A 23594-nucleotide genomic window follows, 5' to 3' on the forward strand; every position below is an offset into this window, starting at 1 on the left:
GTTCACCATTACTAGGAAGAAAAAGGCAGGCAGTTCTTCCAGCTGACTGCTTCTGCTTCCCTCAGAGGCGTGGATGTATAGTACAGACTCAGCTTGGCCCAGGAACAATCGTGAAGGTTGAATTTTGGTTGTCTCTGGATTTTTTAAATACCATGTTAAAGCCCTATTTTCCTTTGGGGGATGTGGATAGTTGAGTGTTGTCCAGCAGAATCTTGTTGACTTTCTGGTGAGCTTTAACTGTAAATATTTGAACAAAAAAATTTCTTGTCTTAGCCGTAGCAAAATTTAATCCTTCTGTACATAATGAAATCTGGCTTAAGTCACAAGTGAAACTAAGAGCGGTAGTTTCAGGTGATTCCCCAGTGGGTGTCTGTCCGCATCAGCATGCTGCCCATCCTGGGTGGCAGCCTGCTCATCAGGAAGGGCTGGGAGGGCAGCTGGGATGGCTGGGCAGGACAGAGGTGCATTGGCTGAGTTTAGTATGCTCCTGAACAGGAAAGCAGGAGGGCTACGGGTCATGTTGGGTGAAATGAGACAGAAATGAGACGGAGCTGTCAGGAGAGTTGCCAGTTCTCACCTCTTCCCTTACAGAGTCCGTGATGTGCCTGTAGCTTGGGACCAGGCTTGCTATAAACCCCAGTGCTTAAACAGATTGTCAGCCCAGCTTTAGGTGAAATCCCCCTGTGCTCAGCTTGCTCATCTGCTTTACTCCCTCTTCTTCTTCCTTTGATCCCTCACCTTTGTCATGCAGAAGGATGGTGAAGAGGAGGCAAGAAGCTCTCCAGGTACCTCCTTCTTCCCTCCCACCTCCTGTCTGCCTAATTCATTCCTGGAGAACTCTGCTACTGCATGGGATAGGGATGCTGAGCTCCCAGAGGGCAGGCTGAGTCCGAGGGGTGGAAGAGGAGCACAAATTACTGAGGCAATGTGTGCATTACCAAAGCAGAAGTGGGAAGAACAAAAATGTCCAGGGGGCCGTGAGGCAGGTGGGCATGATGAGAACGCTCCCACAGCCCCAAAGGACCACCCAGGACTTGTACGCACTGGGGCTGGGAGGAGGCAGAAAGATTCAGTACTACCAAGCTGACCCAAATGTGCAATGTGATCCTCATAAAAACAAATTCCTTAAATAAGAAGTCTGAGAGGGCTGCGGTTCCGGGGGTGAGTGGAACAACAGGTCAGGAGCGAGGGGCAGAGCCGGCTGCCGGGGCACTGGGTCAGGATCAGGGCACTGGCAGAAGGGCTCTGCAGTTCTGCACAGAAAATAGATTTAAAGCGTTGATGTTTCCAATGATCAAGGAACTGACAGCTACCTCCTGCAGCCCTCAAGTGCCTTGAAATCCCACCTTCCTTTACGATAAACAGGTGCCTCACTTAGTTAGATAGATGTCTTGAGTGGAAACATCTGGAAGCCCCCAGCCTTCACCCCAAATTCACCCTGCTCAAGACACCCAAGCAGGCAAGACTGTTCCTCTTGTATGCAGACCCTCTGCCAAGGGGGGTGAGCGCAGGATGCTTTTAAGGTTGTGCTCCCGTGCTTTGACCTGGGCTGAACTGTGTCTGGGAACCCGTCAGGGAGGGAGGTGCGTGTCTGTGGTCCAGCCATGCCCCACTGCCTGTTTCAGGCTTTGGATTTGGTGTAGGGACCAGCTTCTGCTGTGCCTTGTGCTCCTGCCATTCCTTCTGGGGGAGGAAAGCTCTGTTGCGCTGCTTTTGGCCCCTTAAAGCAGCAGAGTGCCCCTAGCAGCAAGGCTCAGGCCTTAGAATAAAGCTCTGCATGAATGTCTTCAGGCTTCTGGGCACTTGCTCTGCCTCCCCGTGTGCTGGATGGGCTCAGCCGATCTTATGGCTGCCTTCTGGGGACGGGAGGGCAGCAGGCTCTGTGGTACTTTTATGTTGCTGCCTGAGCTCAGCAGTATCACAGACCCCGCACTGACTGCAGTGCAGCTTTTGCTGAGGGCTGTGCCAGAACACCCCTAGAAACTGGCGTGAAGGGGAAGGATGCGCAGCCCCGCTCCTGGCATTTGGAGTGGCCTTTTTACAAATGGATACGGGGAGGAGGCAGGTGAAAGAGGATGGCAGCACCTTTGGGGATCCAGGTGCCTGCCACCACAATCGCGGTGCTGCAGTGGCAGAAGGTTCCCGGCTCTAGAACCGCACGTAGGGCAGGCAAAGTTTGCAGGGTCAGGCCAAGTAGGTCCTGCCTTTGCAGGTAGGGCCCTGTGGGTTTCGTTTCCAGGCCCCGTGACTTTGGCAAGATGAGAGGTTGTGAAGGTAGGGCTGAGAGCGTGCTTGCAAGATGGCAAGTGCTATCAAATTAAGCAGGGAAGATGATTGCTAATAAACTGGGCGTGATGATACTTGGCAGGGGTGGGAAGGGCTGATGAATGTTTGCAGAGCCACTCGAAGACCTGCAAGCACCTGGAGCGCTGTAACCTGCAGGAGCGTTTCCAGGGCTGGGCGCGCGAGGGCCTGGGGAGCGCGTTGCATGTGTGCAGGCGGGGGCCCCGGCAAGCTGTAACAATTCCCATTTAGGTTTGACCTTTTGCTGGATATTAAAGCCTGGCTGTGGCTCAGTGAGATGAACACTGCTGCAAACCCAATTCCTCAAGATGAAATATCTCTCCAGTGGGTAATTCCAGCCTCATTTGAGGGTTGTTGTATTATTTTTTTTTTCTTTCCCACTGAATCATTTATTCCTGGTGTCAGGAAGGTGCAGAATGACTTTCCCCACTGGCTTTCAGAGCCTCATTGATTCAACTCCCACTCCTGCAAATCTGCTATACCAGCAGCCCTTGGCCTCTCTGATTTTCCCAGGAGGGGAATGGAGAAACGGAGGGTCTCAGGACGGGGGGAGCTCTGCAAGTGAGCCCATTCACAGCCTGGGCAAGATGTGATCATGTTTTAAGCTCTGTAGTCCAGAATCTATGTCTTGATTTGCACGTTTGTCGCCTTAAGTGCCTTCTCAGCACTCAGCTGTCGGCATGGGGAAGGGGGAAATATGGCCCCTTAGAACTGCGGGTGAAAGCAGGTTTTGTGCTGGAAGGATCGGGGGGGACAAGGCTTGGGTCACCCCAAACACCTTCAGACACTGACACGGGTCACAAAAGGCAGCGCAGGCCCTTGCCTGGCCGAGCAGTCCTCAGGAAGACAAGGGACAGGATTCATTGCAGCAGCTCCCCCGGAGCAGGGAGGTAATGACAGATCAATGGTAGATGGAGGAGCGGTGAGCAGGAGCATCTGCTGCAGCCGGCGTGTGTGCAGCGCCTGTGGGAATGCCTGAGACTGCACAGAGCACCAGAGACCTTTGGCCCTCCCTCCTTTCTGGTTCACTGTTGCAGCTTAACTCCTTTGCTCATGGTGGGTAGGAATCTGGACCGTCCCCTTCGGCAAAGGAAAGCAATCTACTCCCCAAAATGTGTCCTGAACAAATCCAATCACTGGTGTGTCTGCCAGGCAGCAGTGAGCGAGCCCAGGCCTCCGCCTGTCATCATCAATCCGTTTGCAGTCCTGTCTCCGGGTTCCACTTCGCAGAGTGTCCCGAAGGATGCGCCGGGTCAGCAGCAGAGGCCGTGGCTCCAGCCTTGTTAGGGCCCTTCCCGTCTGGTTTGCAGCCTTTTGTCCAACAACTCAGGGCTGTTTTCCCCTGGCTGTGTGGCACCAAATGCTCCCGCTGCCTGCGTGCCATCTTTCCAATGCATCTGCAGGGAGGAGAGCTGTGATAAGAGGATGAGTGGCAGGGAAGGGCTGCCAGCTCTCCCTGGGGAGTGAGTCTGGAGCTGTGAATCCCAGAGGAAGAAAAGTGTCTCCCTGCAGTAAGGTGCATAACCCCCGGACAGCAGCAAGAGGTCTCCTGCCTTTTCCTGGGAGCTGACATAGGTGATGTCCACCTCGGTGCATGGCGCTGGTCACTGTGGTCCCCGCCACGAAGCACATCGCTCTCCCCACGTGCTGCAGCAGGTGTTTCCATCCTGGGTCTGAAACAATTCATGGTTTCACATCGAAGGCTGCAGTCAGCTGGAGAAAGAAGGCACCATCCTAAATAGCTCCCGTCCCCTCCTCTTGCACCCCCAGCAGGTTATAACCCCCTCAGACCTGGCAGCAGTCATTCCTCAGTCAGGTGAGCCATCACGTGTTGGCTTTGGAGCTTTGATTTTGAATTTTTTGCTCTGTGTTTTTTTTGTTTCAAAGGTTGTTTTTGTTTCTCTGCTGGCTGTTCAGATGCTGTTGTCTCTTGATGGTGCTGGGTTGCCTCACAGACCCCTGTACCCTGCTCAGGGAAACCCTCTGCAGTCTCCATCAGAGCAGCAGTCACAGTGAACACACCAGGCTTTTCTCTTCCCAAATCTCGTGACTGCTTCTGTGATGGCTCACTCCCAGCCTGCTGTCATGCACTGTCGCTGCCTGGTGATGCACCGAGACCTGCTGTTACTCCAGAAGGGGGCTTTTACTGGCGAAAAACGAGGCTGAACTCAGCTGTCTCCTGGACAGGGAACCACCCTGGTACCATTTGTGAGTCCTGTGACTTCTCACCACTTTACCTTCTGTGAGTGCTGCTGTGAACAGGGATGGGGTTGCCTTCAGCCAGGATCTCTCCCTCTGGCTCTGCAGTCCTGGAGGCAGAGGTGAAATCTGAGCTACTTCTGCCTCGCACAGCTCTACGGAGTTTTGCTTTGCACTGTGATGTGTTGTTTTTTTTCTTCCATCTCCTGAGGCTGTTTCACCCCAGACCCTTTGGAGATGACACTCTCTTTATCTGTGAGCCTTTCACTTATGGGATCAGGCCTGAGTCACCGCTGCTTTGTGCTTTGGTATGGCACTGAGTGAGGTGAGGCAGCCAAGTGGGTGTGAAACACTGCTTGACCCCTCTCCAGCAGAGAAGTAAATAGAGCGGGACAGCCGCGACGTGGACCCAGCGCTTGAAGCAGGACTGAATGGATGCCTCGTGTCCAGCAAAGCTTGCAGCCAGGCGCTTGCTTACTAAGCTCCAAGCGTTGATTTAAGGAGTTTCAAGTTGTCTGACCATGCCTATTAGCGCTTACATGATTCTCTTGCCAAGTAATTGCAAATGTTTCCATTCGTTCTGCGCTTGGCCCAGTTTCTCGTGTTTGTTATCCTAAATGTGCCCAGGACATGACCCTCCCACCCTCCTCGGCACTCATTCCAATTTCATTTAATTTCTGCTTCTTCCTATGAACCACTGTAGCATAAGCACTGTTTAAAGGACAGATAAATAAAGGGAGATGGGGCTTTGCAGTACTCTGACCTCTGTGGGATCGGGTGTGGTGCTTTCAGATCAGGTGGGCCCAAGCAAATGTAAGAACACCCAAAAATGCAAAAGGTGCTGGTGGGGACTGCAGGGGAGCTGGGTGTGTGAGAGGGCTGGAGGCTGCAAAGCAAGGAGGATGCTCGGTGCTAGTGGATTTTTAAGTCACTGTTTATTGCAGTGCTACACAGGAACAAAAAAAGATCAATATTTATTAGTCGTAGAAAGCATAATTTTGCATGAAAAGCATCGATCAGCGTGTCAGCCGAGACAATGTCATTACATCTTCTTTATGATTTGGTCGACATCCCTGTATGAGTAAGGACATCATTGCCCTAGACAGACAGAGCCGGGGGCGCAGGGGGGTGAAGTTTAGCATGGCGCTGCATTTGAGGGGAGCAGAGCAGGGGCTGCAGGGGCTGTGAGGCACGGAAGATGGGATTTTGAAATCCCATCCAGGAGGAATAACCTTGAGTTCAGCCTGCCCGTGGCTGCTTCAGTCAGGTCCTAATTTTTGAGTCTTTTTCCCAGTGAAATAAGCAGCTTGCCAGTTGGGGTCAGAGTGAAATCTCCCCCCAGAGGGTACTATTGCACGGTTATGGGCATTATGGGGTGTTGCTGCCATCCTTTAAGGCAACACAGCGTATGTGGGGAGGATGCCTGTCAGTCCCAGTTCTCCTGCAGACGTACTTGTGCACGTGGACTGACCCCAGAATAATCTGACAAGTGAGTAGAGGTGTCCAGTGTCGGGCATGGGCCACGTGCAGCCACCAAAGCCATTTGTTTGACCCGAGCAGCGAGTTCAGCAGCTGGGCAGCCAGTCTGCGTGGGCAGGCTGCTGGGGCACTCGTGGCGTGGGGAGCTGCGGTGTAGCAGCTGGACGCAGAGCCGAAGGGAAGAGGCTTCTGGGCTGCTACCGAAAGCTCTCCTTGCTGTGGGTGCAGTGGTGGTGCAGCAAGATCCCCTTGTGCCTCTGCACAAGAGGTTCAAACCTTGCCGTTAACTGGAGCTCCACAATGGGCACGGAAACAGCAGGCCCTGTGGTTTCGCAGAAAGCCTGAGTCAGGGCTCCTGGGTCAGGGTTCCCAGCAGTGCCGTTGGCTCCCTCAGGGCAAGCCACAAGTCAACCGCACGCGCTGCAATTGCAGAACTTGGCTTCCACTTAGACACCAAAATAATCGGCTCACCAAGCTGGGGGCATGGTTGGCTTTTCGGAAAAGTCCTGCAGCAGAAGTCAGGCTGGGAGCAAGCAGTTCTTCGCGATCCAGCCCCACACCGGATCTGAGCCAGGAAAGTGTGCCCCTGGCTTGGTAAAAAGATCCTGACCAGTTCACAGACTGGTTGTGAGACTTAATCTAGGTGTTTGTAGATAAAAGGTGTCGTCAAATGAAGATGAGTGGCCCTGCCTGGCTGTCTGGATGATGGATGAGGTGCGGTTCCATACAAGCAGAAGGGACCTCCATGTGGATCCTCAGATACAGTTCTTAAGACGGTTGTTCCTGCTTCCACAGCCTGCCTGACCTGGCAGACAGCCCTTTGTTGGCGTGAGAGGCTGTTGAAGAGAGAACAGCCCAGAAGGCTGGGCCCTGTGCGGGACATGAGGGCACAGATTCATCTGCCAATGCTGGGCACCCGCTGGCAGGGAGCTCGGGGGTAAGGCAGGAGCATCAGCGCAGGTAAAACCGAGCCGAGATGTGCACAAGGAAGGGAAGTCACGTCCAGGCGGCTTTCCATGCTAGCCTGGCCGTGCAGCTCCCCGGGCTCCCCCAGGCAACGGAAACGTGCCGGTAACTCTGCTCAGCAGGGAGGCCAAAACGGGTCAGTCGGGGCTTGTGGGCAAGGATGTGCGGGCAGGTCAAGGCAAATCGACCGGTGTGCACGGGTTGTTGCAGTTCCATCCCTGCTCCCGGCCAAGCAGAGTCTTTCCTTGTTGGGTTGAAAGAGTGAATTTCATGGAATCGTAGAATATCCGAGTTGGAAGGGACGCACAACGATCACATTTCAGTCCTGCTTTTGCCTTGCCAGCTGCGGCGCTCAGAGCAGGCAGCTTTACTGCATGGTATCTGAGCGAAAGAACCATTAATTTTGTATTAGGACATAAAAACTGTTTGAGCTGAACAGACCGATGGTCCTTCCAGCCCGGTATCCTGTCTCCACCAGAAGCCAAGGCCGGATGCCTTAAAGGAAGGCATAAAAATCCCATAATGCCCATAACTGTGCAATACTACCCTATGGGGGGAGATTTCCCCCTGACCCCAGCTGGCAAGCAGCTTATACCCTGAAGCAGGAGAATCAATAGCTGTTATGATTTTCATTTGAGCTACTGTCGCTGCGGATGCTGTTCTTATTCACATAAATGTCTGATCCTGTTGTGAAACTCTCTAATGCTGTTTGTTATACTGCTTTTTTTGATATCCTGGCGAGGAGCTGATGTTCTCAGGTCTGGCATTCATGGTATGTCCTCGGTGGCCTGCTGCAGACAGGGGATCCAGAAGCTTGGCCCCTTGGCCACCACCCCAGCATGTTCATTTCCCCTCCCTCCCGCTCTTTATTTTGTACTGATGCTCCCCGTGGCCCAGCCATGGAGTGACCATGATGGGGAGAAGAATTACTGGCCAGTCCCATGTCTGTGTTGATTTTTGGCTGAGGCACTACCCTACAAGTAGGGTGTACCAAAGGTAAATTTCTTTGCCTCTGGAATATTTGCAGGATATTTCTTAGAGAGGGATTGTGGGGCTAATTGCGGATGGGTTGATCTTTAGTGGGCTGTAACCTCCTCACAGCTACTGCAGGTGATGGAAGCACTTTCTTTTCTGGCAGTGCGCTGTCACTTCTTTTCTCCTTGCACATTCCTGCCAAGCCTCCTGCTGCTAGTGCTGGGCGAAGCCTGCTGCGCAGCTCGGAGTATTGTCAGCAGCTGGCCACCAGGACCGGGGCTCACTGCAACGTGTGGGAGAAGACCTTGACGTGACTTCAACTCTAAATGAGAACTTCTGGTTACGTTTTCACTAAGTAAGTAAGTTCACTACGCCAACTAGCCACCTTTAGGGTGAGATGTCCAGCCCAGAGACTGCTCTTCCACTTGCCTGCCTTCTCCCAGCCCCTGCCAGCCCTGAGCATGGGAGAAGCTAAAAAGAAGGCTACCCAGGAAGGAGCGGCAGAGGTGTGTTTGCCTGCTAGCAAAATAGGAGAGGGGAATGAAGGCAGGAGAGCAGGTCTCGTCATGTAGAACGGGGAGGAGGTGACACAGCCCGTGATAATTGGACCATTAAATCTAGCAAAGGCACCGACACTTACACAACGTGGCTCAGGGAAACAAGTGTTCTGTAGTAACAATAACTCTTCAATAGCAAGCAATAATAAGTAGCTGCAGTCATTTTTCTGCTGATACAGTGCTTAATCCTGTTGTTCACACTCCGGGTCAAATTGTCCTCGAAGCACCGTGCAAGGGCTGGGTAGGTTTGCAGAGATGTTCAGGCAGGACTCAGAAGAAGCTGTGGCTCAGAGATCGGTTGCACTTTGCAAATGCCTCTCAAATGTCCGCGTTTGCGTCCTGTGCCTCCTCTCTTCCACCTCCAGAAATCTCTGCATCGGAGAGAACCATTCCAGTCCCCGAGGTCAAACCCCCCGTATGCAGTGAGTCACCAGCTACAAAGAATAGCCAGGACTGCCTGAGACAGTTGGCTGTCAAAATTGGTTTAAAAAAACGTGGAGGTTAAAAATCTGGCTTTAACCCTTATTTTTTTGTAGATCTGGGGGGCAGGGCTTTCATCCTTGATCTGCTTTCTCAGATTTTCATCTGTGGGAGCTGAGTGCCATTTTTGCACTAACAAAAGTGGTATTTTGGCTGTTGAGGCAGGGCCCCAGAAGCTGGGGACTGGAGAACACCATCCTGAAAACACCACCCTGTAAACACCACCCTGTTCCTGAAAGCTTCACAGTAAAGTGCAAGCTGTTGGCAGTCCGGGGCTTCCAGGGCCGCTACCCATCTGGACAATGTCTTTTTTTCATTATTAATCCACCAGCTCTAGACCCAGAGTTTATCAGACCCCGCTGGACTGTTACATGTACTGTAAGGTACGGGTGCAAAGTTGACCAAGGCTGCTTAGATCTGCTGCTGAGCTTGTGGTGCTGGGTGGGGAGGGCCCTGGAGCTTGAGGCAGTCTCAAGCTGGGATTAAGAGCAAAGACAGAGAGAATTTACCTCGCCACTTGGGTTTTTCAGCTCTTTTCTAACTAGGTAGAGGACAGAAAGGGAAGAAAGACCCATTTTCAATCCCATGTCTGGCCAGACCTAATGCTGCCAGTATTCTGGCTGTACTGCTGAACTGCAGGCAACTTTGCTGTGCGTTGTTTCTGTCTTGGCTCGGTTTGGGCCACCGGGTTGCTGTAGAAAAACAACTTGCAAGTGTTGGCCATGTATTTTATCGGCCTGACAGTTCATTGTGGTAGGAGAGGAGTGCAGCCCTTTGCTGGGCAGGGGCTGAAAGGGGACAGAAGGAGATGTCAGGTTGTGTGACAGGGGTGTTGTGGGACGCCTGGCATGTGGCTGGAGTCTCCTTGATACATGGTGAGCTGGTCACAAAAGGTTCGTTGCTCCCCATACCTCATTTCCTCCCTGGGGCCATCTGAGCTGGTTATGATTTTCAGAGATGTCTAGAAAGGGGAGATGTCTGGGATATGTTTGTTTTCCTCTTCTTTCTCTTTGATGTCTCCCTAATAATGGGAGACTTCTGCAGCTTGGGGTTGACCTTCCCTGCTCGGTCTGGACCGGTGCTCTCCTGGTGAGTAGGGAGTGATGGCAGGGGAGGGCAGGACCTGTGATAACTCAGTCTGGCAGCCCCAGCCCTGTCAGCACCGATATGATGGAATAGTCTTGATTGCTCCAGAGCCCCAGGGGAGTTGATTGCTTCAGTCAGCTCTTCTTTCTGAAAAGGGTTGTCATAAAAAAAAAAAAAAAAGTAAAAGGTAAGGGAATGTAACTGTACGTAGCCCTGGAAACCTGGAGGAGAGGACAGAAACTGAGATCTAAAAAGGTGTAAGGCAATTTAAGAAAAAAAGGTTGAGGTGATGCAGTCCCTGCAATCAGTGCTGGTGTTAGTGAGTCTGGCCTTGATCCTGTGCTTCCTACTGATGCAAGTCCTGCTCGTGTCTGCGTCTGAAGGGGTTATGCCCTGCTAAAAGGTGTGGAATGGGATCAGGGAGGCCCCAGACATTGCTGAGCTGTGTGCTCAGCCCTGCTGAGGAAGCCCTGAGGAGGAAAGGGGCACGGGCTGCAGGGCAGTGCAGATGGCAGTGTCGTTTGGGCTCGCTGCCCTGGGACACCTGCCTGGACTCGGAGCTTGTCCCTACAGCTGCAGGCAAGTGCTGTCCTCTCCCCCCACAAAGCTCCAGGGACTTGTCGCTCTTCCTTTGGGAGGCTCTGACAGGGCAGAGGCTTGCTAGCAGCCGTGTGGTTTCTTCTTAACAAAGAAATAAAAGAGGGAAAATGGATTTTCCCTCTGCCAAAGATTTACAGACATCTGTCTCATCCCACCCTTTCTCCGAGCGCCCTGCAGCTTCGGGCTCTGCCCCTTAGCAGCTCCGTGGGCTTTGGGCTCCCCGAGTTCAGACCCTGTGGCCCAAGCACAGCACGGAGCATGTTCTGCGGTGGCACCGTGTGAGTTCAGGAAGCTGTTCCTTGTTCTTTCAGCGGTGGTGGTGGTGTCAAGGTACTGTCCTCTTCTCTGCATATGGTTTTCATCAGCCTCCTATTAAGTCATGGCAGCTTGTTAGCAGAGAACACATCCCAGGACACATCAGCTGCTCTTCTACAACGTGCAGTGGCAAGGAGCAGTGGTGTGTTGCAAAAGGGTTATTTCCTCATTATTTCCACATCAGCCTGACGTGATGGCAGGACGCTTTAAGGGGTAGGGAGCACCTTTAGTTGGTGAGCACAGCTCTGTTTCTCTATTTCCTTCCCCAGTGAAGGGGCAGCTTGGTGCTGGAGTTGGCTCCGGCCAAATGTTTTCTGCCACTGGTTCTTACCAGTCCTGTGGCATCCCCAAATGAGGCTCAGGGGATTACAAAGCAGTCAGCTTTTGTTTTAAGCCTGACCTTGGCATCAGGCTGTTAGCATGGCAAGGCAGAGAGATGAGCTAGCTGGCATCCTGCCTGTGTGTGGCAAGGGCTCTTTAAAGCCTCAAAGGACGCATTAGTTTGATGTCAGAGGCTTTGTTTGTGGCATTCCCCGGCACAGTTATCCTCCCTCTGTGTGTGTGCGCGCATGTACACACATTTCCTCCCCGGCTGAACCTCTGATGCTCCCCCATCCCGTGTCCGAAGAGTGCAGCGAGGCGGCGTGGAGAACTCCAGCGAGACAGATGGAGCTGGATCCAGGCCTCTGTGGGGACAGCTGCGGCCCTGACAGTCCCCTCTGGTCATGCACCTGTTAGGAACTATACTTAGCACGGGAAGGCTTTCCAGAAAAGAGGACGCAGGGGAGAAGTGGGGAGGCAGAAGGGCTGGGAATTTGGCCTCCGTCTCTCCAGCAGGTCTCGAAGCTCCGAAATGCCTTTCAGTAACAGCGACCGAAAATGACAATCAGGTGAAAAGCAGGCAGCATCCCGAGGCGTGCTGGCTCTGTTTGGAGACAGCCTGAGCACGTGATGGCTTCATAGGTCCTGGCCGAAGCGCCGGGAAGCCTGGTGTGCTGGTCCTGCCAGGCCCAGCAGGTCGCTCGGTGACTGCCACGTGGGAATCGCGGTCGGTGCCGAGTGAGGCACGTGCTGGGGCCACAGGTGGAGCCTTCGCTGGTGCAAGACTGCATAGACTCCCATGTTCATCACATATCACCCAGGACTGTTGCAGTCCCTCCAGAAATTTAAGCAGCTCCCATTCCTGGAGCACCCAGCACGCTGCCCGCATGCCCGGGCTGCAGCCTGGCTGCGGTGCCATTGTCCCCGCGCGTGTCCACCTACCCGTATGGCTCACAGACCCATGTGGCACAAGCAGGGGGGGAAATCCTCCTCCTCTTGGCACCGAGCAAGGTTCTCCGTGAGGGGATGGGAGGCATTTCAGCTCTTCTGTTTATAAATGAAGAGCCTGGAGCTAGGTGCCTGTGCTCTGATGCTGACTGAATGTGCAATAAGCTTGTCTGCTCCTTGCAGCAGGAGCCGTGCAAGGAGGCGGGCTGAGCTGTGGTATCTCGCCTGAGCAGAGGCAGCAGATCCAGGTAGGCTCAGAGCCCGTGTTTTCTTTCATCTTCCCCTTTGCTGGGTGCCGAGCTGCGTTTTCACCACCCAGCCTCCCTTAGGCACAGGAGGTGCCTGGTGGCCATCTCTGCCACGCCGCTCGCGCAGTGCAGCAGCGGCTGACGCAGAGCGAAACTCTAGCAGCACTTCCGACCCACGGGAGGCTTGGGATGAATGGGAATCCTGCAGCTCTCAAATGCCTCCCGAGCCATCCTGTGGCAGGCCCAGCTCCTGACAGGTGGCACTGCCTCCCTGGAAGGACCCTGTGTCGCCTTCAGCTGCTCTCCCGCTACGCCTACCCGCACGCCCTCCCTAATGCCCGCACGCCGCGCAGGCAGTTAGCGTTGCAGCATTTGTGGCCACCTGGGCTGCTGCTCGGTGTGGGGGATTTGCTGTACTTAACAGAAAAATGCATCAGGAACTTTAAACTGCTCTGTGGATAAATGGGGCTCACTTTTCCGGTCTCTGCAGCTCTCAGCTATCCTCCTCTGCCCTGTTGCTGTGTCCTCTTAGCAAGAAGTTCTCTTTAAAGAGAAAAACTATTGCATTGCTCATAGGAGCCACCAAACACTACGGGTTTCACTCGGCATCTTTCCTGGATGATGTTCTTAGTGTTTTCCCAGCCTCGGGGAAGATCTGAGTGTGAAACCAAGAAAGGAAGAGGGAATCCAGCATATCTTGAGGATAGCCACAGCATCTCCAACTGATAGGATAAATCTGTACAATTCCTGGCTGCTTAATCTGGCTCTCAGTGGCGTTGGAACAATGTGCATTAACATCGTTAGCGTGACAGTGCTGCAGTGAGGCAGGGGAGAGCTAACATCCCCGTTTCACTGATGGGGAGGTGAACCCCGGACAGGCTATGGAGCCTCTGCCAGGTGACACAAGGATTCCTTGGGGCGTAGCATCCTCCTCTGGGCATGTGCCAGGGGAGCTGAGCTTCTCTTTCTGGCACGGGCAGGCTCCTGTGGGCTGCAGGCTGGCTCTGGGCAGCAGACAGCATGGGGACACCTTACCACCTCCACCCCGCGCACCCTGCCACTGTCTTTTCTCAGCAGAGGTGTGGGGTCCTCAGGGAACTCCTACATCTTCTTCATTTGGTATCTCCAACCACACAAGTACCTTCGGAGCCAGTGGGAAGGCAGCACTTACCTGCAGGGCTGGCCCATCTGGCATAGATTCCTCCTAGCTTGGCTTTCTACATCACTTTAGGTGCCTAACCTTACAAGCAAGGGAGCTACAGGCCACTGAGACAAGGGAGAGAGACGAGGGGCTCCATGAGCAGCTCCCCAGGCCCAGTGGTCCTGAGCCCTGGCAGCAGGGGTTGCACCCTGCCGGTACTGGTGCCTGCTGTGCCAGCTCCAGCTGTTCCTTATCTCAGTTCCGGAGGTGGATTGAACGGAGGTGGTAAGGTTGGGATAACCACTGGGTAACCTGTACGTTGCTTTACCTCTCTTCATATATGCTATGGAGGCTTTCCTGGAACTAGAGGCACTAGGCAACATAAATTGCTTCTGTCAATGTGCTTTATTGGACTACATCAAAGTAGAATCGATAAAGAGTTTAAAAAAAAAAAAAAAAGCCCCCAAAACAGTCTTGCTAAGCCAGACCAAGTCATAAACAGATTAGAGTGCTGTGGAGGTCAGGTTTCAGCTGGCATTCGTGAAAATAGGGGGGTTCTGGCGTTGTCGGAGGGTGATTCATTGCACTGGAATATTTCAGGGGAGGAGAGCCATACAGGAGCTGCGAACACAATGCTGCAAAGAGAGGGGCTCATTGTGTGCTGGGTTTCTGCCTCCAAGTTCACTCTCGCAGATTTATGCTGATACCACGTATATCAGGAGAAGTTATCTGTTTCTGTTTAACTCGGATGAAAGCCCATGTGTGGTTATTGCATTCTAAGTTTGCTAGAACTTGTTAATAATTTAGAATAATAAAGTCAGTCAAATTAATTCACTTCTAAAATTGAGCTTATTTGCATTGGCTTGTCTTTTTTGTAACAGATCTCTCTGCGGGCATATGTTTGTATAAGCTTTTGTATGTGCTTGTGAGTGTTTGTGTGCATACGTAATTTCCTTCACCATCTTACAACCCAAAGAGGCTGAGCTGGGTTTAAACATTGTACAAGAAAAATAGTTTTCTCCCTGCCTGTGAATATATTCAATGAAGGTTCACCCCAAAGTGAAGCCAAATAGCTAAGAAATAAATCCGCAGGAAAAAAATGGGATTTGTGATGGAAATGCTCCCTTGTCTTAAATTATAGCTAGGCATATGTGAAGCTGAAATGCATGCTGCAGCATCCAGACGGTGCCTCAAGCTGGCCGTGCATTCCCAGAAATAAAGAAAAATACCCCAGCCTACCTGCAAAGTGACCTTTCTCCTAGCACCGACTTGCAGCTCAGAAGCTTTTGTGCTGGAAGAGGCAGGGTAAGATACATGAAGTGACAGATTGCTACTGACGGTGAAAGGCTCTTTCAGCTGCATTTCTCTACAGCCACAGTGATATATCCAGGGGCTTGTTAGAGAACAGCAGCACCAGCCAATAACCAGTTGGTCTAAGCCCTAGAGATAGACCGTATGTCCCACACTCTGTCTCCTAATCACCGAATGGAGAGTGAATTCAGCTGCAGCATCACCTCTCTCCCTTCATGTTATATAGGAAAGAAACGCGCCCGTGTATTTATCTGTCTGTGGCAATGCCTGTGTCTATAAATAACAGTGTTTGTGTCTATGCATGCGTGTGTTTGTGCATATTTATGCATGTGTGTGTTCATTGTGGGTGCGGCTGGTTGTAGAGCAGCCTGGAAAATGGAAATCCGTTTGTGCAAATCACGCATTTTTGGAGGAGAGGAGAGCCAGGAGACCGCGGGTGATGAATTGGCCCTGAACTGTGATGAAATTTTTTTTTTTAAGGCAAAACAATTTCAGGGAAAGGGTCTCCAAAAAAGTCCAGTTTCGGGAGGAAACTCAATTGAATTTCTGGTTCCTGGCTGCCTGCCTGGAGGGCCTCTTGTCACTTCTACTTTCTTCCAACAAGGCAGAAGGCGGAATTGACAGCAGCCTTCCCGCCAGGCTGTTAGAGAAGCAGGGAAGCCAGATGCTTTGCCTCCCTTTTCCCTCCCCCTTGTGCGGCCCAAGAGCCAGAGAGTTCAGCTGCTTAACTTTTCCATCTTCGTTCTCCAGTGTTCCTGGTCTGACCCAGCGGGGATCCTGTGGAACGAAATAACGCCTGGTAGTCAGCAGAGTCGGCGTGTGCGCACAGAGGGGTTTGTGGCTGCTGAGGGATAGGGGTGTGCGCGTGTCATACAGCCAAGTGTCATCATGCTTCTGTATACAAAAGTAAAATTATACTTTCATACACAACGGTTATGCAGAGAGACGTGTTGATGAAGATGAGCTGATCTACGAGCCCCTCCCCTGGAGCAAAACCATGGCAAATGGTTGTGTAATGCAATTTCAGAGCTTCCATTGCTGTACTTCTAAACTCAATCTCAACCCGTGCTATTTGTGTAACTGCGAAGAGGTTATGTTATAGGCAATATCTAAAATATTGTTATGATTTCTCCTGCAAGGACAGAATGCTCAGCCCCTCACTTTTCTTCTTCATATAGGGTTATTGCCTTCAGATGGTAAGAAATTTAAGAAGGTTTCAGTTGCTGTTGAATTAACATTTCTATACGCATCATTTAACTAGATAATTTGCTGACTCTAAAATTTCTGTGTAATCAAATTGATTGGCTGTTTGAACATTCCTAAGTGCTATTTGAAATGATGCGGAGAATGGGCCCCTTTCTTTAGATTCAGGGCAGCATCAGGGTGAGGTTATCTCGTGCAGCGTCCTGAGGCCTGACCTGCTGCAAGGCAGGGCTCGTGCATTTCCCAGCACACACGACCTGCAGCGCTTTTGCCCTCCCTCATCTCTGGAGCCTGCTGGCTCTGCTGAGGGGCATCCAGACATCTCAGAAGCAGTGAGATGATACGGTTTTATTAAAGTACATACAGCCCTCTTCTCCTCCCAGAGTTTTATTGCCTCTTCGATGCTCAGAAGTTGTAGCCGGTGAGTGCTTGTGCACTCCTTCCGTCCACCTCTGGTCTCTTGTTCTCTCTGCCACCTGCCCTGGGAGGGGAGAATTGTGATGGAGGCAGCTTTCCTCCTCGTTTGGCATGCATTGCCGCTTGTGCCAACTCAGGCAGGAATGAACATTGGCCTAGGGCAAACCACGAACATTTGTAGCCTGCAGCAAGGCAAAAAAGATTGCCCAGAACAGCCTTTGGAAATATTTTAATTACCCTTGGTGAACTGGCAATCAACTAGCTTGAGGTAAAGATCACAAGTGGAGACAAAATCTAAGGGGAATTTTATGCTTGGAGTCAAATTTCAGCAGCATTTTTGAAGCATTTCTAATTGGTATGGTTTAACAGCCATCACCAAACATCCCCAAATCTAAACAGTTCTGATGTATGTGGAAAGCAAATCACAGTCCTGCAGCTCTACTACAGTATCGTGAGGTGGATGAACACAGGGCTTATAAAAGAGTCTGGGTAGCAGCCTAACCACAGAGGTCTTTCTGAACAGCTTTATAGTCAGAAGAATTTTTTAATGGACTGTTTTAATGGAGTGAATCAAAAATCAGGTTTTATGTTTTGTTTCTGCAGACTTGACAGTGAAAGAAAACTTGTTGGCTTTCAGATCAAATCATCTTTGCCAGCCAAAGCAGTGTCTTCTTCCCTGTTTCTAAGAGGCATGAACTTAAACAATGAGTCTCAGAGTGGGGTGTATCTACAGTCGTAGCTGTGAAGAGAGGTGATTATTCCTCCCTAATAATTCAGTTTCGCATAAGGAAATTATCACACACACAGGGGCGTGCACCTTCCTCTGTTCTGCCAACATGCGCTGCTAGAAAGATTTATTCCAGTAATAAGGTCTTTGCAGTGAAACTTAACAAAAATGAGGGGCCAAGTTTATTAATTATATATTTTACAGTTAATGAAACATAATATTTAACAGAAATAATTGCAGGCATCTGCCTCGATGGCACAACTCATTTTCAGTAATAAACGGTTTGTGTTTCCCTTTGTTGGACTGATCGGTTACAGAGACAAATCCTGCCTTGTGCTAAGCCCTTCTTATCTCTTTTCATTTGCAGGAGATGAAATGTTCTCCTGTTCAATGTACGCGGAAGAGACCAGAGCTGAGCTGCTATCATCGTAACAGTAAAACTACAGCGAGATCTGAATTCTTTGTTCATGTTTCATTGCCTGCTTTGAGGAAAACAGTGATCATGAGATCAGACATCAGCCTTAGGGTGAGTGTAGATACCACCCACGCCAGCTCTACCAACAGACTGCAATCTATATCTGGTTCACTCCGTTCCCATCTGTCCCTCGCAGCCCCGCTGCAGGCTCTGGTAGACAAGGCTCCCTTGTTGTACAGGGCTCAGGTATTTCACCCCACAGCCTCTTCCATGTCTGCTGAAACGTCATGTAGGAGCACTCGGCACGCTCAGCTCAGCTTGCATTCAGGACTTTTTAAAACCTGCTCATGGATATACATTATCTGTCCATGTAGTAACTTGACAGGTTGTCAGAGCATACGCTCCTTTGGTATCTGCTATAAAGGGTGGCTGGGTGTCGTCTTGTGTGCCCTGACATTTGTAGAGCAGGGAGGTTTATTTTGCAGTATCACTGATAATTTCTCTACGCTCCTAACAACTTTCAAGCAGGTTGGCAGATTCTACCTCATCTAGGTGTCCATCTCCCATTATCTTCTGCTACCTGAGGTACCTCAGAGCCTGTGACACTCAGTTGAGTGATTTTTATTCCCTCCACTTGAGGGAAGTATCTTACAAGATTTTACACTGGTCCACTGCGGTTGACTCATGCCACCTATTTTTGAAATGCAGCCAACAAGGTAAGAGAAGATTGAAAAAAAAAATTAACAGCATGCAGATAAAATTAGGACAGAAATTAGAAACAGCAGTCAGGTAAAACATTGTAAACAGACAAACCTGGTGTGCCCACTAAACACAGAGCCATCCTGGGTGACAATGTGGTGTTCCTTCTTTTATTTTTTTCTTTACAAACTGTTGATGCGGTTGGTGGGTTCTCCCTGTGGGGTTCACTGCAAATAAGCTGTGACAGGTGAAGTCATTAGCTCTAATAGCTATGCACACCTCAGGACAACAGTCCTTCATACATAAGAGGTTGATGGGAACTCTTCAAGGAGGTGTTTATCTAATGGCATGCCACAGGGATCAGGGTTAGGTCCAGTCTTCTTCAGTGTCTTCATTAATGAGCTGGAGGAGGGGAAAAACAGCAGGTTAATGACATCTGTGGATGAAACAGAGAGGGAACAATGCAGGGGCCAGGGGAGGTCACTGGCACCAGCCCATCAGAACTGAGTAGAGCTGGGTTGTATCTGCTGTAGGCTTTCAGTCTGGCTTCATGTTTGCTGATTTTGTAAGTAAAATGTGGAGTCTGGGCAAGCAGGGAGGTGGGTTGGGTATTTGTAAGGGCATCTGTTCAGCCAGAGCATTGGCTACTCTGCTCTGAAACACAGGTTTTCTGCAGATCCATCTTGTAAATATTTAAATGCACGAGTAGCGGATGCAGCAAGTCTGGGTAGAGACTTGTGAGCGTGGAGGGAAATAAAGAGTGTGTGTGAGATGCATGTCTCCTTCTCACGTGTCAGCACTCGCATGTGCACGTCTTCCAATACCTTCCAGACAGATTGTCATCCAAAGAGCTCTGCCAGTCTTTCAGGCATCAATCACACGAGCTCCGCAATAACCCTGCAAGGTCAGGAAGCACTGTCAGGTGGGGAAAAGCCCGCGTCTCTGTGATCCTCAGAGGAGCAATTTGCACCTGAGCAAGGAGAGGTGAGCAGAGGGCAGCAGTGACTCCTGCGAGAGCTCACATTTGCTGCAGTCGGAGCTTCCCTGATTTGCCTAGAGCCAGGGATGGGAGCCAGGTCTGCTGAACCCCTGTTCCCTGCCTTGACCACTAGAAACACTTCCTCCCCACAGAAACCTCACCATGAAACCACCCACAGGAGAACGGCTTTGTTATTTGGCAAGGAGAGCACAGGCTCTGCTCTACCCAATCCGCAGGCACATTTTTGGGGTTGCGTGTTTACTGAAATCTTGGCTTTGCTGGTCTGGAGAGGATAAAAGTTGATTGTTCACCAGCCAGGGGTTGGCGTCTCCCTGCCTGTACGTGTAAATATCTCTGTGCAGCCATACCAGGCCATAGGGAATGTTTGTGGTGCAGCAGCCTGCTAGTGTTAGAAGCCTTGTCTCTCTTCTGCGGTAAACACGTCTCTTGTTACCTGTTCTCACTGAAGCTTTTCTAGCTTCTCCTATCCTTGGCCACTTTGGCTTCAGGGCCTCGTGATCGCTGGATTGATTTATTTATCTAATAAGAAAACTTAAAGAACTCCTTGTTTTCCAGAGTGCTCTGTCCCAGGCACTGGCTGCCTTGGAGGAGCCAGGTCATGCTGGAGGGAAACAGGGCTGCCGAGTGTGAGCATCAGCTCTGCCAGCCTTGCTGTTCCTTCTGCCTCTCAGCCTTCTCCCAATACCGCCCTTCTCCTGGATTAACAGGAAAGATTATGTTGCTCTTCAGGATGTCCAGACCTTGCCAGTTCTGTCCCTCAGCATGTGGAACAGATCGTATAAAAGGGAGTTCACCCCCCAGCTCTACGAACAGGACCATATGAGAGTACAGAGAAGACAACAGAAGACCAGGGAGTGGGCCTGCCATCCGTTGCTTCCCCTGTGCAGGTCCTGCTCGGTGTCACAGCACGTGTTTGCTGCCCCATGGACCCACGTCCAAGTGTGGCTGCTCAGCACGTGGCAGATCTCCCAGGGTTGGCTGAGCAGATCTGGGCTCATGGGGCAGAGCAGAGCCTCCCTGCACCGCGCTGCTGGTGTGTCGGGTCCCAGTTTTGGTTCAAAACAGAAGTCGGAGATCGGTACTCTGGATTCCACCTGCTGCTGCAAATCTGAAGGCAGTCGGCTCCTGGGTGGTGCAGGAAAGTGTTGTCCCACCCCACAGCTTCACACATGCTAGTAACAGGTCTGATGGGACATTTTGCTGCTTCAGGAGACTCGATGTTATTCAGCTTCCTAAAATGCTGCGTTCTGTGATGCCTGTGTGACAGCACTGCTCTGAGCAGAAGTCAGCCTAACTGGTTCATCGCTGATGTTTTCCTGTCTGTTGGTTTTACAGCCAAATAATGAAACCCACTTCCCATCACTCTCTGACCTTGGTTTTGCAGAGTGCTCAGGTGCATCTTAAAGACTTTGTGTTTCAGGAGGCCGGAGGCTGGCACAGCTGCAGCTCAGTGCCTTGAACAGTTCGTTGCATTGAACTGTTCATTTCCCTGAACACGTGGCCCTTCCTTCAGGAGGAAGGCTGTCTCTTCACAGTGTTTCTGTCCATAGAACTGATAACGTTGGGGCTGTTTTACACATCAGCAACAGAATGAAGAAAGCAGAGGCAATCAGGACCCAAAATAATTATGTTTATCATCTGTAATCATCACGCAGGCTCTAACTGCACATAAGCACTTCTAGCTGGCTGCCTGCAAGAACACGGAATGCAGGGAGTATCATTAGAGGATACAGTGGCTATTGAAAAGGATGCTAGCCAGCTGCTGAACAGGGCAGCAGGGGATTCTCTGGACTGCAAGCACTCCCATTTATTATTACATCTGTAGAAAACGAGGGCATATCTAGTGCTGAACCCTCCTCTGTGTGCATGTGTTAGTGGGTGTTGTTTCCAGAGTCAGGCTGCTGGGGAAGTAACAACCCAGCCCCTTTCTGGCTGACCCTGGGGGTTCAGAAGGTATAATCTGGAAGAGCCTACAGCTGCTCAAGCCCTTCTCCACGAAGGGGATTATTCCAAGGGAGCTCTCTGATGTTTCCCCTTGTGGCTCTGTCTACTCCTCCCTAGGTTCATGCCCTTCTGGAAACATAACCCCAGGCAAGGTCTTCAGGGCTGAGTTTCCCGCTAGCAGAACTCTTCTCCACCACACTGCTGCACCGGCTGAGGCTGCCGAGCAGAACTGTCCAAGCAACTTCAAGTGATCTCAATACAGAAAACGCCCCTGAAAACATTTGCTGCATTCCCAAAGGAGAGCAACAAAAAGCAACATTCTCCCACCCATATCCCTGCAGCTCAGTCCAGTCTCTCCTAGTGCTGCACTGAGAAAGGGCTAAAGAATGTCTTGGCTGAAATGAGCACAGAGAATAGCTGTACTTGGCCGTTTCATGGAAGGTCTTACTGAAAATCTGCTTGAACGTAAAAACCTTAAGGCTGATAGCACAGGAAGAGTTAAAGCCAGATTTTGTATCCGTAGTGGAATTAGTTGGAATCCCATCAAAAGCCTGTGACAGTTCATCTCTTGAGCAAAGCATGTGAGATGCTGCACGTTTACTTATTCTGATGCTCAGGGTTATAAAGTGGCTTTCTAAAACCCTTCTTTTCCATGATGATCTCCAGATGACGATGTAAAATCTGTCCTTGCAGGAGGCCAATCCCGAGGTGTCTGTGTGTGTACAGGAGGGCTATTTCTCATCCTGAGTATCTGTCAATGGGAACTGGTGTTTCTCTTGCAGACACCCCCCCTCTGCCAAGCACTTTTCTTTAGGAAGGCTCTTATGAACCTGTAACTTTTTTAAAGAGTCAAACATTGATATAAGTGCACTTCTACCAAAATTCAAATGCAAACCAATCAGCATTTCACAGCAGCACTTTAGTTTTCCTGCAGATTACTTTTCCAGGGGCACCCTCTACTTCTGGCTTACCTACAAGACTCTGGGAATGCTGTCAAGACAGGAGCCGTTCTCCTGCATCTAAAGGGCAACGAGCACAGGGACCGAGCCACATTCTTCTGTTGTGTGGGCACCTCGTGCCAGTGAGCCGGGGAGGAGAGCTGAGCTCTGTGGGGCGCTCTGCGCCTGGAGGAGAGTCCTGCTGTTAACGAGGCAAGTGAGATTCTGCATGCTGTTTCAGGGCCATATACTCCTACAATCATGGGATAATGTTGGGTGAAAGGAGCCCGAGGGAGTCTTCAGTCTGTGCCCCTGCTCAAAGGCAGCTTCAAAGTTAGGTCCAGGTGATCTGGGCCTCCAGAGAGGTTTTGTTATATCTTCAAGGACTCCTATCCGGTGCTTAGCCACCCCCAGTGTGAAAAATGGCTGCATGGATGTTATCCTGGAGCTGAGTGTGAAATCTTTTCTAAAATCTCTGTCTTTTTCTGTGTCTTTAATGCCCAGGAGTTGGAAGGAGGCCAGAACACATCTTGTCATTTCACTTGACAGTATTCATCCAAACTGATTGGCTGTTGGGAGGGCAGGGCAAGCAATGCATGGTTTTCTAGGTCTTGCTTCCCTCTAATCCCAAGCCATCCTCTTACTCATAGCATCTGCACAAAGGAGGAGATTCTTTCCTGACTGTGGCCAAAGAGGACTTGTTCCTTGTGGAACCTCCTTGTGGAGTTGAACAGAGGAGCAGTGAAGTGATACTGACTGTGATCTTGGTGCTACGCCGCGCTAATGGCTGTCAAACTTCCTGCACAAATCACAGTGAAAGATTTTGAAGAAGACAAGTAATCAGCTTTGTGGGTGTTCCTCCCTTCCAGAAGTATGAATAAGGAAAAGCACGACAGCGCTTCCTTGAAAATCTGGTGGGTGGACTGGTGCTGTGAGCTGATAGAAGAAGATGGGGGCTGCTTTCTCCATAATGAATGAAAGATGACAGATGGGGGAAGGCAAGGAAAGGCCTTCAGCAGTAATATAATTAACTTCTGAGAACATTGGGATGTTTTTTTTTCCTGATGTGAAGGAAGAGAGGATTTTTGGCTGAGAGTCCTGGGGAAATGGGAACTACAGAGGTAAATATGGTTGGTCCTCAGTCCAACCCAAAGCAAAGACCTTATACCAGCTTCAAAAGCAGCGAGGAAGGGTGGCCTCCCTGGTCTTAGAGAAGGTAGGGTGCGTGGGGCTGGTCCTCCCTCCTCTTAGCTTCATCGCTGGCCTGGAGCTCTTGTTTTGGAAGAGAAGGTGAAGAGCCAGTCCCCCTTCAGACCAGTAA

At 50.8% G+C, this 23594-nt stretch overlaps 1 protein-coding gene across 1 annotated transcript in view; it reads left to right on the forward strand.

Annotated features, from left to right (window-relative positions):
• Positions 1-23594, forward strand: part of LOC310905020 (uncharacterized protein) — an 84617-nt gene that overhangs the window by 29513 nt on the left and 31510 nt on the right. The window contains exon 4 of the mRNA XM_083850558.1: positions 17645-17803. Within this exon, the coding sequence (XP_083706684.1) occupies positions 17645-17803 (159 nt within the window). The remainder of the gene's footprint in view (positions 1-17644; positions 17804-23594) is intronic.

This window comes from Anser anser, assembly GCF_964211835.1.
Source record: "Anser anser genome assembly, chromosome: 10".
Classification (NCBI taxonomy): domain Eukaryota; kingdom Metazoa; phylum Chordata; class Aves; order Anseriformes; family Anatidae; genus Anser; species Anser anser.